General features: G+C 42.3%; 1 protein-coding gene across 1 annotated transcript in view; it reads left to right on the top strand.

Moving 5' to 3' along the window:
- The window catches only part of LOC311044186 (superkiller complex protein 3-like), a gene marked incomplete at its 5' end in the record, with an annotated part of 29,954 nt that overhangs the window by 6,758 nt on the left and 10,111 nt on the right, over positions 1–13,085 (top strand). Inside the window, 18 exons of the mRNA XM_084055605.1 lie at positions 87–563; positions 1,471–1,512; positions 1,643–1,684; positions 1,863–1,907; positions 3,296–3,325; positions 4,917–5,030; positions 6,187–6,337; positions 6,429–6,507; positions 7,026–7,087; positions 7,186–7,242; positions 7,355–7,423; positions 8,262–8,336; positions 8,520–8,661; positions 9,455–9,548; positions 9,910–9,987; positions 10,575–10,699; positions 11,331–11,454; positions 12,134–12,358. Of these exons, the coding sequence (XP_083911731.1) occupies positions 87–563; positions 1,471–1,512; positions 1,643–1,684; positions 1,863–1,907; positions 3,296–3,325; positions 4,917–5,030; positions 6,187–6,337; positions 6,429–6,507; positions 7,026–7,087; positions 7,186–7,242; positions 7,355–7,423; positions 8,262–8,336; positions 8,520–8,661; positions 9,455–9,548; positions 9,910–9,987; positions 10,575–10,699; positions 11,331–11,454; positions 12,134–12,358 (2,031 nt within the window). The remainder of the gene's footprint in view (positions 1–86; positions 564–1,470; positions 1,513–1,642; positions 1,685–1,862; positions 1,908–3,295; positions 3,326–4,916; positions 5,031–6,186; positions 6,338–6,428; positions 6,508–7,025; positions 7,088–7,185; positions 7,243–7,354; positions 7,424–8,261; positions 8,337–8,519; positions 8,662–9,454; positions 9,549–9,909; positions 9,988–10,574; positions 10,700–11,330; positions 11,455–12,133; positions 12,359–13,085) is intronic.

Raw genomic sequence — 13,085 nt, 5'->3', positions numbered from 1 at the left:
AGGGAACATAGGGCAGAGGGAACATGGGGCTGAGGGAACATAAAGCTCATTGTATACACCTACTAATAGTATCTCTATTTTGACAGTGACACCACCATGGGTTATATGGGTCATAAGACCTTAACCATGTACCATGGGACCTCCATGGAAAATGCCAAGTCCATCCGGGCCGAGGGCTTCCGCCAGTCTGAGGGCGGGATGCTGGGCCGTGGTGTGTACCTCAGCCGAGACCTGGAGAAAGCCAGGAAATATGCCGAGAAATACGCCAATGATCTGGGTGTTGTCATTGAGGTGAAAGTCAAATTGGGCAAAGTGAAAAAAATCACTTATAAAGGCCATGAGTTGCAGAAAACCTGGCACGACCATGGTTATGACACAGCCTGGGTGCCCCCCGATTGTGGCATGGTGAGTTGTGGTTTACAAGAGAATTGCATCTGGGACCCAGAACGCATCACCATTCAGAGATTCATCGATAAGAATGGTGATGACATCGTTATGAAGAATGACTATGTCAGGTGGGATTTTAACAGCGACATCAGCCCGGATACAAGCGACGATGACAGGTGAGCCATGTGAGCCAATCAGAATCAGTTCAATCTTTTTCACACAGCTACTTGGGGATGAGGGAACATAAAGCTCATTGTATAAACCTGCTAATCTCCATTTTAACAGGGACACCGTTACCCCCCCAATTGTTCCAAGCGACGACGACGACAGGTGGGGCTACCAATATTAAAGGAAGAGTTCACCCACAAAATGACTTATTTTCTATCAATTGTACACCCTATGAAGCCTTGAATCCATGGATTCTTTTTAGTTTTTGTCGCATTCCTAAGCTAATAATTTGATTCCCGTCTCCTACCAGCTAATGTATCCGGTAGGAGACACAAAGTAGATTATTTGTGTCTCCTACCGGAAATACACACGGTCATCAAAGTATTGTCTTAGGAATGCCACAAAAACTAAAATAAATCCATGAAATCAAGGCTTCATGGGGTGTGTAATTGATAGAAAATAAGTAATTTTTTGGGTGAACTCCTCCTTTAAGAGGCACACAGTTATTACCATGTGAGCCAATCAGAATCAGTTCAATCTTTTTCACACAGCTACTTGGGGCTGAGTTAACTCATTGAGTGCCAGGATTGCCAGAATTATTTCAGAATTGATTCTGAAAAGTGCCAGAGTTTTTTTCACAGAAAACAAAAAGGAAGTGAGATACAGCCTTTTTCAGTTCTAAGTTAAACAAGGAGTGGATGGAGCTGCACACCTTCAGATGATGATATCTTGGGTTCTGAACATGTTTAAAAAAAAAAAAAAACATTTTTATGCTAATTTTTCAAAAACACGTGAAGCACGTTAATGGCACGTTGAGCCATAGCGCTAAAAACACGTGAAACACGTTAATGGCACTCAGTGAGTTAACATAAAGCTCATTGTATACACCTGCTAATAGTATCTCTATTTTAACAGTGTCCACACCCAGATTTTAAGCGACGACGATGACAGGTGCAGGTAAGAGGCACACAGTTATTACCATGTGAGCCAATCAGAATCAGTTCAATCTTTTTCACACAGCTACTTTGGGCTGAGTGAACATAAAGCTCATTGTATACACCTGCTAATAGTATCTCTATTTTAACAGTGTCCACACCCAGATTTTAAGCGACGACGATGACAGGTGCAGGTAAGAGGCACACAGTTATTACCATGTGAGCCAATCAGGCTCACTAACGTAATCTCACTAACCTAACCCTAATCAGTTTAATATTTTTCACACAGCTACTTGGGGCTGAGGGAACATAGGGCTGAGGGAACATAAAGCTCATTGTATACACCTGCTAATAGTATCTCTATTTTAACAGTGTCCACACCCTGAGTTTAAGCGACGACGATGACTGGTGTGACAGGTAAGAGGCACACAGTTATTACCATGTGAGCCAATCAGAATCAGTTCAATCTTTTTCACACAGCTACTTGGGGATGAGGGAACATAGGGCTGAGGGAACATGGGGATGAGGGAACATGGGGCTGAGGGAACATCGGGATGAGGGAACATGGGGATGAGGGAACATGGGGCTGAGGGAACATGGGGCTGAGGGAACATGGGGATGAGGGAACATGGGGATGAGGGAACATGGGGATGAGGGAACATGGGGATGAGGGAACATGGGGCTGAGGGAACATGGGGCTGAGGGAACATAAGGCTGAGGGAACATATAAGGCTGAGGAAACATGGGGCTGAGGGAACATAGGGCTGAGGGAACATAAAGCTCATTGTATACACCTGCTAATAGTATCTCTATTTTGACAGGGCCAAGCGCTGTACATTACTGTGATGGTCACCCTGACACCCTGTGTATCCTGTTGACTACAGAAGATTTGTGATGGAGCCATTCTGCCTTTGTGCCTTTGGGCCAGTTGTGGGGGGGTTGCCGTAGCAATCGGCAGGTTGATAGGCACAGGTGCAACAAGCCAGTTAATGATGGCATGGTTTGGGTACACTGAGGAGATCACGCGTTTTTTACCGTTCTTATTTTGCATTGACAAAACCTTGCTCTATTCCCTGTTATATTGAATAAATGGGAACGTCACCCAACAGCAGTTTTTGGTTTCGACATTCTATTATTGAAACGCGTCAAAAACGGATATCCCTGTACATACAGTACTGTAGCCGAGTTGCAAAATGTTTGAAATTGTCACTCCAGTTTGCATTTAGTATTCTAAAGCAGTGCTTCTCAAACTTTTTCACGTCAAGGAGGACCCCCAAAATGATATGTATTTGGCTATGGACCCCATTGGAAAATATCTCGTGCCATGGGATCTACAAGCTCATAGCACAGCAAGAAGTGACGCACTATGATCTTGTTTATGTGCTATTTTTGCATAGCCATTTGTATACTGTCAGAGTTACATACTTGCAAGGGTCAATTTATACCCTCCTAAAGGACCCCCGATAGTCCCTGAAATCCACTTTGAGAACCACTGTGCTACGGGCTAAGGTGGAGTCTGAAAAGGTGACTTTATTAATGTTTTAATAATGATATTGAGACATTGTTGACGTGTGTGTGTGTGTGTGTGTGTGTGTGTGTGTGTGTGTGTGTGTGTGTCTGTGTGTGTGTGTTCTATTTTGTTTTTGTATGACAAAGTAAAGTCATTGCACCTCATACATAATCGATTTGCAGTGGTGAAACAATGAAAACTTTATTTTATTTTTCATGCAAATATATATTTTTTCCTTCTGTGCAAAATGATAGATGATGGATATACTTTAACATTCTCTTGTATTGCATTTCAGGAACACTGCTGCCACCTGTAACGATGCAGAGTAAGTACATATTTTATGTCCTTTTATTTACAACTGTGTGCCATCAGGTTATTCTGAAACTAATTCTAGAACAATTACCTCGACAAAAGCCAAAAGAGAAGAGATGGACCTGTGCTTATGGCTGTTCATAGATTTGATCTAGTTTAGTTTCCGAAATAGTAGTTCAACTGTGGGTCAGCAAACAGACTCAAGCCCTGTTCTGTGAGTACACACCACACAACATATTTATTTTAACTGTAGGAAGCAGGCATTGCTGCAATTGCGCCTAGTTTAGGGACAACAAGACCACATAATCTGTGAACAGACTGCATATGACATCAAGTCTACTGAGAGAGCAACGTTTTTACAATGAAATTGGCAATTCATTATTTTCCACTATTTCTTTTGTATACTGAATATTGGGCCTGCATATTTGCATATTTTTGTATGCCAAAGAAAAGTCATCGTAATCTTATACTTATTCTTATTAATTTAGAATTTCATGAAAGTAAACATGATTTTATTTGACTCGACGACCACTCGTTTCAATAATCCATTGTATCTTGGGTATCTCCATTCTTTGTTTGCAGACATCGAAAACTGCCCGTGTCCCTGCTCACAGTTACCACACGTGGCATTCACTGAACCTCCAGAAGCAGTGAATTGTTGTCAACGTGACGGCAACTGGTTCAGGTGTATTGATGGTTACGTGAGGAGGGCAGGCACCTCCCAACTTTTCAAGTGCCAAAATATACAGTGGTCAAAGCCCAATCTCACTTGTAAACGTAAGACTCAATATCTGTGTGTGGTTGAACTTAAATGTTTTTCAGTATTGGGGTGATACATGAATGAGCAGAATTACCTTTGAACCCCTGAATGAGGGATGTGACATACATGGATGTTTGGTGATTTTTACATCTCTCATAATGCCTTGCAATTCTCCATTACGATGATTGTCATAAATACTGTCCATTGCTGAATCAGGTTATAAGCCTGGTTTATACATCATTGTACATCCAGTGTCATGTCACCCACCACAAATAGCTGATCTACAACCTCAATGCACTGTGGCGCCATGTGTTGTGAAATCTGCAATTATTTTGTCTAGTTATTTCACAAGAACATGATATTACCTATTGACATAAACACCATTATTCCCTATTACCTCTATTTCATACATTATTGTATTCTTCATACATTCAGCTATGGAGACTGTGAAACCATTGAATATCATTACAGTTTCCTAAAGTCATCTTTCTGTAGATATGTGTGAAGAAGATATACAACTATATGATTTAGATTTTTTGACATAGCCAATATACAAGTTTGTAGATCTTGTAGATCGGCTATTTTTGCGTCAAAATATAAAATAGGCCTTAATCGGACTAATCGATTTAGTCAATTAAACATATTTTTTCGTTTATTGGATTAATGGATAGAATAATCGCTAAGAAGATCATCGATAGTTACAGCCCCAACATGAAGCTTTATAACCCCAGTGTTAAAATAACAGCTTCATGTGTAGTCATTGAAAATCCATCCATCCATCCATCCTCCTGTGTTTTTTTCCATCTGTTGAGTGACCTTTGGTCTCGACCTGTCCTTCCTCCAGGGCAGTGGAACTTCGTCCAGACCTGTCCTGTTTGTGGAAGCTGCTCGGAGACGCCTGCACCACCAACGTGGGAGCCGTGTCTCCAAACAGAGCCCAGGTTCTGATGCCTGGCCCGTTGGCTGGTTTAGAACCCACCACCCAGTCTCAACCAGGCCCAGACACTCAAAGTTGGGGAGAGGTATGACCTCAGACAGGCTTATTTTATAGGTTTGAATCCCCCACACACACACTAACTATTACTCTTCCCCTGGATCCTATGTACTTACTGTTGATAAACTCACTTGTATTTTGTTGATTTCTAATCGTCAAATTAAAAGTGTCTATGTATTATTTTTCTTCCAAATTTAGTAGCTGCTGCTTCTTCTAATATTGAGGTGAACCTACAATGCAAAACCTAATAATATTGACAAATCAGTAGCTGACTATTATCCCACCAAAGTGCGGAATGCCCTGCCACCAGCCATCCAATCTGGGAACCCATCGGCAAAAAAAAGAAAAAAATCCTTTGAATTTGCCTCTGGGGGCCGTGTAGAGACCGGATGTTGGCCCGTTAACGCTCCTTCAGACCTCTTCCGGTGGTGCTCCTTTGTTTTCATTCCTAATACTCTACTCAACTTTACACGTTAGTGATGAGCGGGCCGACCCGTAACCCGCGGGTAAACCCGCGGCGCGGTTGTTCGAGTCAGGATTTCAGAGGCAATTATGCGGGCTGCGGGTGAGCGGGTCAGCCGCTCTCACACAAAAAAGAAAAAAAACTATTTTGAACAACATGCTTGTTTATTTAGCCCATGACAATGTTGTGCTACTGCCTACTGTAGACATTTAAAGCAACTTTGGGTACTTAAAAGAGTGCTAAATAAATCTGAGCTATTATGATGATGATTGATCCCACCGCGGGTCGCAGGGCGGGTTGAGCCATAGATTTATATATGGGTTCGCGGGGCGGGTTGAGGCGGGTTGGGTTCCGTGGCGGGGCGGGGCGGGTCATGAAAAAACCCGACTAGTTTGACAAAATAAATTACTCCCCAATGTTTTTCTGTATATATTATTGATGATTTCTTAGATTGTATTATATTGTATGTCTTGATGAGTCTTAATGAATTGAATACATAGAACCCCAATGGAAACAAGCGCTCAGGACCTTTCGTGTTATCCTTTTAGCATTATTGTATAACTGTGCCTCTGTACTGTTTGTAAACTGTTAATAAAGTATTCTATCAATCAATCAATCAATCAAAGATGACATGTAATGACGTGTTTTGTCCTGTAGGTGCTACGGCCGTGCCCTGAAGTTGATGCCTGAGGCCCCCAGCCTTTGGTACGCCCTGGGTCTCAACTACTACCACCAGGCCCACATACCCTGCCCTTTAGAGGGGGAGGAGGACGGCTCTCTAGCCCTTCTGCTGGAGAAGGCCCAGCAGGTGACACTCTTTAAAGAAATATATTATTATTCTTCAGCATTATTTAAATGTGTTTATATATTTACCGTTCTGCCCTTTTTTCCCCCCACAGTGTGTGAAAAAGGCCATCATGATGGACAGTGGGAGCCACAGCTACTGGAATGCTTTGGGAGTGATCGCCATGAACAAAAGTGATTATTATTATGAACCAATTTCACTGTTGTATTTAGTTAGGTCATGTGACCTTGGCCTAGATCAGTGGTTCCCCAATTTTTTTGGGGGGGTCCCCAGATGATTAGCTTAATGTGCAACATTGTTTTCTCACTCAACAGTAAACGAACCAACATGCAGTATAAGTGTATACAGGATATCTGCACATTTATAAAGTGACAATTGAATGACTTTTAAGACCTTTTTAATACCAAATTGGCCAGATTGTCAAATATTACATTGTAAAAATAGCCGATCTACAAGCTCACAGCGCCTCGTTGTGAGCCTGTAGTTAGGCTATTTTCACCATATTTATCTGTGAAACGGAGTCAAACTAAATGTAATGCCTTCAATTCCAAGTGCTTGTCATGGTGGGGGGGTCCCCAGTTCAATGATTCAATGATTATTTTGGGGGGTCGCGGCCTGAAAAGTTTGGGAACCCTTGGCCTAGATCAACAGCTAATGTTATGATGCTGTCCTGTGTCGTTTCTCATAACAGGTGTTGAGAACTTTGCCCTGGCTCAGCATTGCTTCATCAAATCCATACAAGCAGAGGCTAATGTAAGTTACAGTACTTGTGTTTTCTCATGCCAGGTGGTATAGTTATAATATTATGTCTATTAATAAGACTCTTTGTTACCTCTACTCTCCCATCATAGAATGTTGTTGCTTGGACAAACCTTGGTGCCCTGTATCTGAAGAAGGAAAATATAGAGGTCTGCAGTGTTACTTTTTTCCCTTGATTTTTCATATAATATCTAAACTAATGGGCTCGAGTTAGATGTTGTTTCTGTATAGTTGATTTGTAAACAACATCTGTCTTCCTAGCTTTCACACGAGGCCTTCAAGATTGCCCAGTCCTTGGAGCCCCTTTATGTCACCTGCTGGATTGGACAGGTATGAAATCTGATCTTATTAGATGTTTTTACTTTTACTACATCTCATTTGCATGGAAGCCTCGTAAGCAGGAGGGATATTTAGGAAATGTACTCTTAGGACTGTCTTCCTTTGCATAGCAGTAGGTATTTTTGACTCTGTTGGGATTCCAGAAATTGCTGTATAAGGTTTAGGATCTATTGTCAGATGGAAATGACTTCTGATAGGATTCACATATTTAAGCCCAGTCTTCATTTAGCTTGGAGCTCAACCACAGCATATGGACAAAGTCTGCAGCGGACTGGTATTATATTACCTGCACCTAAATTGAAAGTACAACTTAGCCAACCTTTCATTAGTGTAGTGTGTGTCTAATATGTATATCTATAAGTCTAAAATATGTCTATATCTTGTCAGAGGACCCTATACTCAGGTCAGTCTCCCAGGTACTTCTGAGAGATTTGAACTCTTCTGACACAAAGCGTAATCATTGTCCATCCATTCTCTATTTTGACCTTGACCGTGAGCTTTTCGATCCAATAGTAATCTCTTCACACACAAAGGATTACAATACTATGCCATGATGTATTGCTGCAGGTAGAGTAACAATCTTAACTAGCTGCCGAATGGTTTATGACGTATACGGTACTTCCAACTGAGATGTCTGTATTAATTTGATAATAAAGTGAACTTAATTTTGTTATGACTGCACTGCCTTGGTAATACTGAGCAATCTACCCACAGTAACACCTTACACTTAACTTAGTAGCTATAGTCAGGTTGTCTTTCCCCCTGCTGTCTTTCTCTCTCTCTCTCATCGCCCTCTCATCTATCTTGTATATTTGTGTTGTCCTCCCAGGCCCTGATAGCGGAGACAGTGGGAAGCTATGACACCATGGATCTCTTTAGACACACCACAGAGCTCAGCACACATGTGAGTGACCCCCCCCCTCCCCTCCCCCAGCCAGTAACAAGCTACAGTAGCTAATGAGCAAGATACAACTTTGATGACATTTGGTCTTAGCCTACTTTGCCACATTATTACCCTTTTTTCCCTGGGTATACCCTTCATCTACTTGTCTTTGCATTGTCTCTCTGTGGTGTCTTTCCCCTGCAGACAGAGGGAGTGAAAGGCTATGCCTACTGGGTGTGTTCCACCCTGCTGGACAAGAGCAACAGAGACTCAGAGCTGTATCGCTACAACATCGTCCAGATGAACGCCGTCTCCGCAGCTCAGGTGTCTCTCAGCAAGTACACAGGTGTGTGTATGTGTGCCTTGCAGGCTTATGCAAAGGTTAAAATGTAATTTAGATAGCATGTTATGTAGACAGATATATTATGCTGTTTAGACTGATGATAGGTTCTTGGTTTACCTATGATCCTAGCAGTGTTGATTTTGTCAGCAAATTTTGATTTAGTTTTAGTCATAGTCTTTTGAATAAAATTCCATTTAGTTTTAGTCATATTTTAGTCATCTGAAATGTTTTAGTTTTTGTCTAGTTTTAGTCGCCTAAATATCATAAAATTATAGTTGACTAAAATGTATTTTGTCGGTGCCTTGATGGCGTCGTAATGGCTGATTTTACACTTGGTTGCATGCTGAAAATAGCAGATCTACAAGCTCACAACGCGTCGCGCTGCGACGCGTTGTCAGCATGTAGATCTGCTATTTTCAGAGCGCAACACCCGAGTGCAACCAAATATAAAATTACTTCCCTCACTAACATTTTAGTCTAGTTTTTATTTGTTGACGAAATTGTCAATATATTTAGTCATAGTTTTAGTCATTAAAGCTTAGTTTTATTTCGTTTTTATTACGTTTTCGTCAGTGAATAAAGGTAGTCGACGAGCATTTTTCGTCATAGTTTTTTAGTCGACGAAATCAACACTGGGTCCTAGGTTACTGTTTCTATGCATTTGATGTATTACCTTGTGTTTACCTTGCTTACTGTAAGTCGCTCTGAGTGTCTGCTAAATACCTAAAGTGTAAATTGTGTGTGTGTGTGATAATAAAACTGTACATTGAATGTGGATTTCATGTGTCGCCCTCAGAGAGGATCCAGTGTGATCCTGATGCTTTCATCATGCTGGGATACCTCAACGAACACCTGCAGCTGAAGACGCAGGCTGTGCAGGCCTACCAGAGGTGTCTGTCTCACTGTCTGCCTGTCTTTGGCTTTGTCACTGTCTCTCTGTCTCTGACTTGATGAAGATCCCTACAGATCAAAACATTTGTGAATGAAATTTGAATTGGGTGTAAAAGGAAATCTATATTGCTAAAATGCATTACCGGTAATTAAACGTATATTGAGAGCCTGTAGATCTCTTACTTTTTATGCACAGGGCTTAAGTGGTTAAGTAAGCCACTTTCTATCTGTTAAATTGTCATCACAATTATGACACGATCTTTAGTGTCTTCTAATTCAATAAATGATTGTGTGTGATGATGTGTGGTTTAACTTGTGTGAATGTCATGTTTCTTTACGTTTTTGTGTTTCTTTCCTCAGGGCAGTGGAACTGCTTCAGTCAACATCTCCTTCAGAACAACTGTCTTTTGCTTTGGGAAGCTATGGCCGTGCATTATGGTAACAACCCACGCACACCACATACTGTACTCATTATGATTGATTTAGTAAATAAGTACATTGTATTTGTATAGCACTTCTCACAGAGAGAACACACAACGTGTGATGATTAGAAACAACAAAACACAAGCTATACAATTAATCTCAGGAAACAAAACAGCTGACACCCGGAAGAAAAGTCATTTAGCCTATGTAGATTCATTACAGATGAATATTTTAAAAGCAGCATCCCAGTAAGTATTAAGTAAGTCCATTTTATTTGTATAGCACTTCTCAGAGAGAGAACTCACAACGTGCTTTACATACAACAGAAATCAGAAAAACACAGCAGAAGCGTTCAAATGATTAGAAACAACAAAACACAAGCTGTGCAATTAATCTCAGGAAACAAAACGGCAGACACACCTGGAAGAAAAATAATAGTCATTTAGCCATTTAGTAGATTAATTACAGATGAATATTTTAAAAGCAGCATGGAAACAGACGGTCCTAGTGCCCATGTATCATACCCATGAATTCATGAGAGCGACGATACATGTAGGTTTGCATAGGATGTAGGTTTTTAAACCCCGCTGTGTTCTCCTCAGCGCCTCGGGTCAGTGGGAGGACGCGGTGCGTGTGTACTCCTCCACGCCGCTGCAGGACCTCTGTGATCTGACCGGCCTGGCTCTGGCCTTCTGCAGGGCGGGACTCATCCCACAGAGCACCGACGGTGAGAAACACCAATACCCTTTCACCACAAAAAAAAAGCCTTGCAGTGCGGAGGAAAAAAAAAGCCTCGCAGTGCGAGGCGTTGTGATCTTGTAGATCGGCTTTTTACACAATGTTTATCTGTGGAACCAAGTCAAACTAAATGCCTACATTTCCAAGAGCTTGTCAGGGTGGGGGGGTCCCCAGTTCAAATATGATTATTTCCGGGGAGTTGCAGCCTGAAAAGTTAGGGAGCGTAAAATGTTTTTATATGTGACTGGTTACAGTGGTTTGCTACAGAAGTCGCGAGTTGCAAAACAGCAGAAAATTAGGAAATAAGTTAGTGTTTTTTTTTTTTGTGTTTTTCGTATTTTCCCATATTAACACAGTTTGAATGTTGGAGAAGGTTTGTATTCCATCAGATAGCTGTTTTAGAGTCATTAAATTAATGGTTACAATTAGATTGTGAACATAGCTTGTTTGTAGAGAGTTTCTGTGTGTATTTTGGGGGTTGAACATTCAGGTCACATTCTGTACTTGTCTTTCATAATATGTTAAAACCTGAGAGATTACCATGGCCCCGTCGTGTCTCAAACCACTGTAACCGGTCACATGTATAAGCGTTACTCACATTTCTGTGTGCGTTCCCGCAGCGTACGAGCGTGCCCTGGCGGTGGCGTCCAACGAGAAGGAGAAGGCGTACATCTTGACCGCACTGGCCCTGCTGCAACACAGGCAGGGCAACCTGGACGCCGCTAAAACCCTGCTCTTCAAATGGTCAGTTCACTGAGGCTTAGCCTCCACTGTCTCTGTCAAAATGGTGGACTTTACCTGTTTAGGGGGCCAATAGCTGAGTGCGTAGAGAGGCCGTGTGGTACTGTGAATGTGTGTTCAAGTTTCTTTATTAGGATAAACCATAGAGTTATAATATATCTAGAGGGCGGATTCCCCAGCTATTCATTTCTATGAAATTGCTCAGTGGCGTTTTGAAGCACCCGGAAGTAAGAAATATTGGTTCGATATTGGTTCTGAGCAGGCGCACCAGGGTTTCTACGGAGTCTCTGAAGGGACATTAGTAGGTTTGAACGGTAGACGCACGCGCAGTAGCATTTTGAATGCGGAAGTGTTTCTATCCCAGATTTGACCACCAGGTGAAGGCAGCTTCACTGTTCTACCGTGGTTCTGGGGGCTTGGGATAAACCCCTTGAGATCATGTACCGTCTTGTTTTGGAGGGGGTCCCAACATAAATACATGTCACAGTTGTTACATGTATACAGAGTAGACAAAAACAAATATATATAAATATATATATATATACTGTACATACCTACATACTTGGACCAATGTCGGCAGTTCACACCCCAATCCGATCTCTAGTTTATATATGTTGGAATGAAAATGCTTTTATATGTGCTGCACATGGGGTTTTATGTTCCTGCGTTCCTGTCCTTACAGCTCCATGTTAAAGGAGCCTATCCCAGAGTCTCTGCTGTGCCTGTGCGCCCTCGGTTTGGTCCACCGTGACGCTACGCTGGCCACCGCTGCTCTGACGGAGCTGCTGAAACTGGGAACGGCCACCGGGGACGCTGTGTCTCAGCGATGTCTGCTCACCTGCGCCCTGCTGGCCCTACAGGGGAACTACAGCGCTGTGCAGAGAGAGGCAGCCAGAGCCGTACACAGGTACACTTGTTTAGCTGATTTAGTTGGACTCTGCGCTAATAGTTTAGGCGATGTACAGTTGATATAATAGATTACAATACTGTTGTCCTTTATTGTGCAAGTGCAGATGGTGTGCAGCTTATTTAATTGTATTCTATACGTCTGATCCCTGCCTACGCACCCGCCTCTGAGCTGATCAGGTGTGCATAAGACCTGGCTCTTCCTAACGGCCCATCTACACCAGAGAATTTTCGGACACACGACGTGCATATACCCACACACGCACTTTGATGCTGCATCTACAGTATGCGTGGCCCGTGCAGCGCGTTTGTTTAGATCCAATTGATATCAATGATGCCGGCTACACCAGGCGCGCGGTTACGCGAGTTCCACATACGCAAGCTTTAAAATGGGACTGGATCTAAAAGTGCGTGTGTGCGTATATGCGCATGTGTGCGAAAATTCTCTGGTGTAGATCGGCGGTGAGATCCAGTCCTATTTTAAAGCTCGCGTATGCGGTAACTCGCGTAACCACACGCCTGGTGTAGCCGGTATCATACTGTACGCGCCACGCATACGCTCGCTTTGAAAAGTCTGGTGTAGATGCAGCGTGAGTTGCAATAGTGTAACAGTTTGTATAGAGCCTGAAATTAAGTTTGAAGTGGATTTTATCACCAGATATCCATTTTTTTTCTCCCAGAGGATTCAACTTATGCTGAAATGTCTGTGGTCAACATGAAGTTTTTTC

Source organism: Gymnoscopelus microlampas, assembly GCF_963454915.1.
Source record: "Gymnoscopelus microlampas genome assembly, chromosome: 4".
Lineage (NCBI taxonomy): Eukaryota > Metazoa > Chordata > Actinopteri > Myctophiformes > Myctophidae > Gymnoscopelus > Gymnoscopelus microlampas.
The sequence above is the reverse complement of the archived record's forward strand: the minus strand, read 5'-3'. Positions and strand labels throughout refer to the sequence as shown.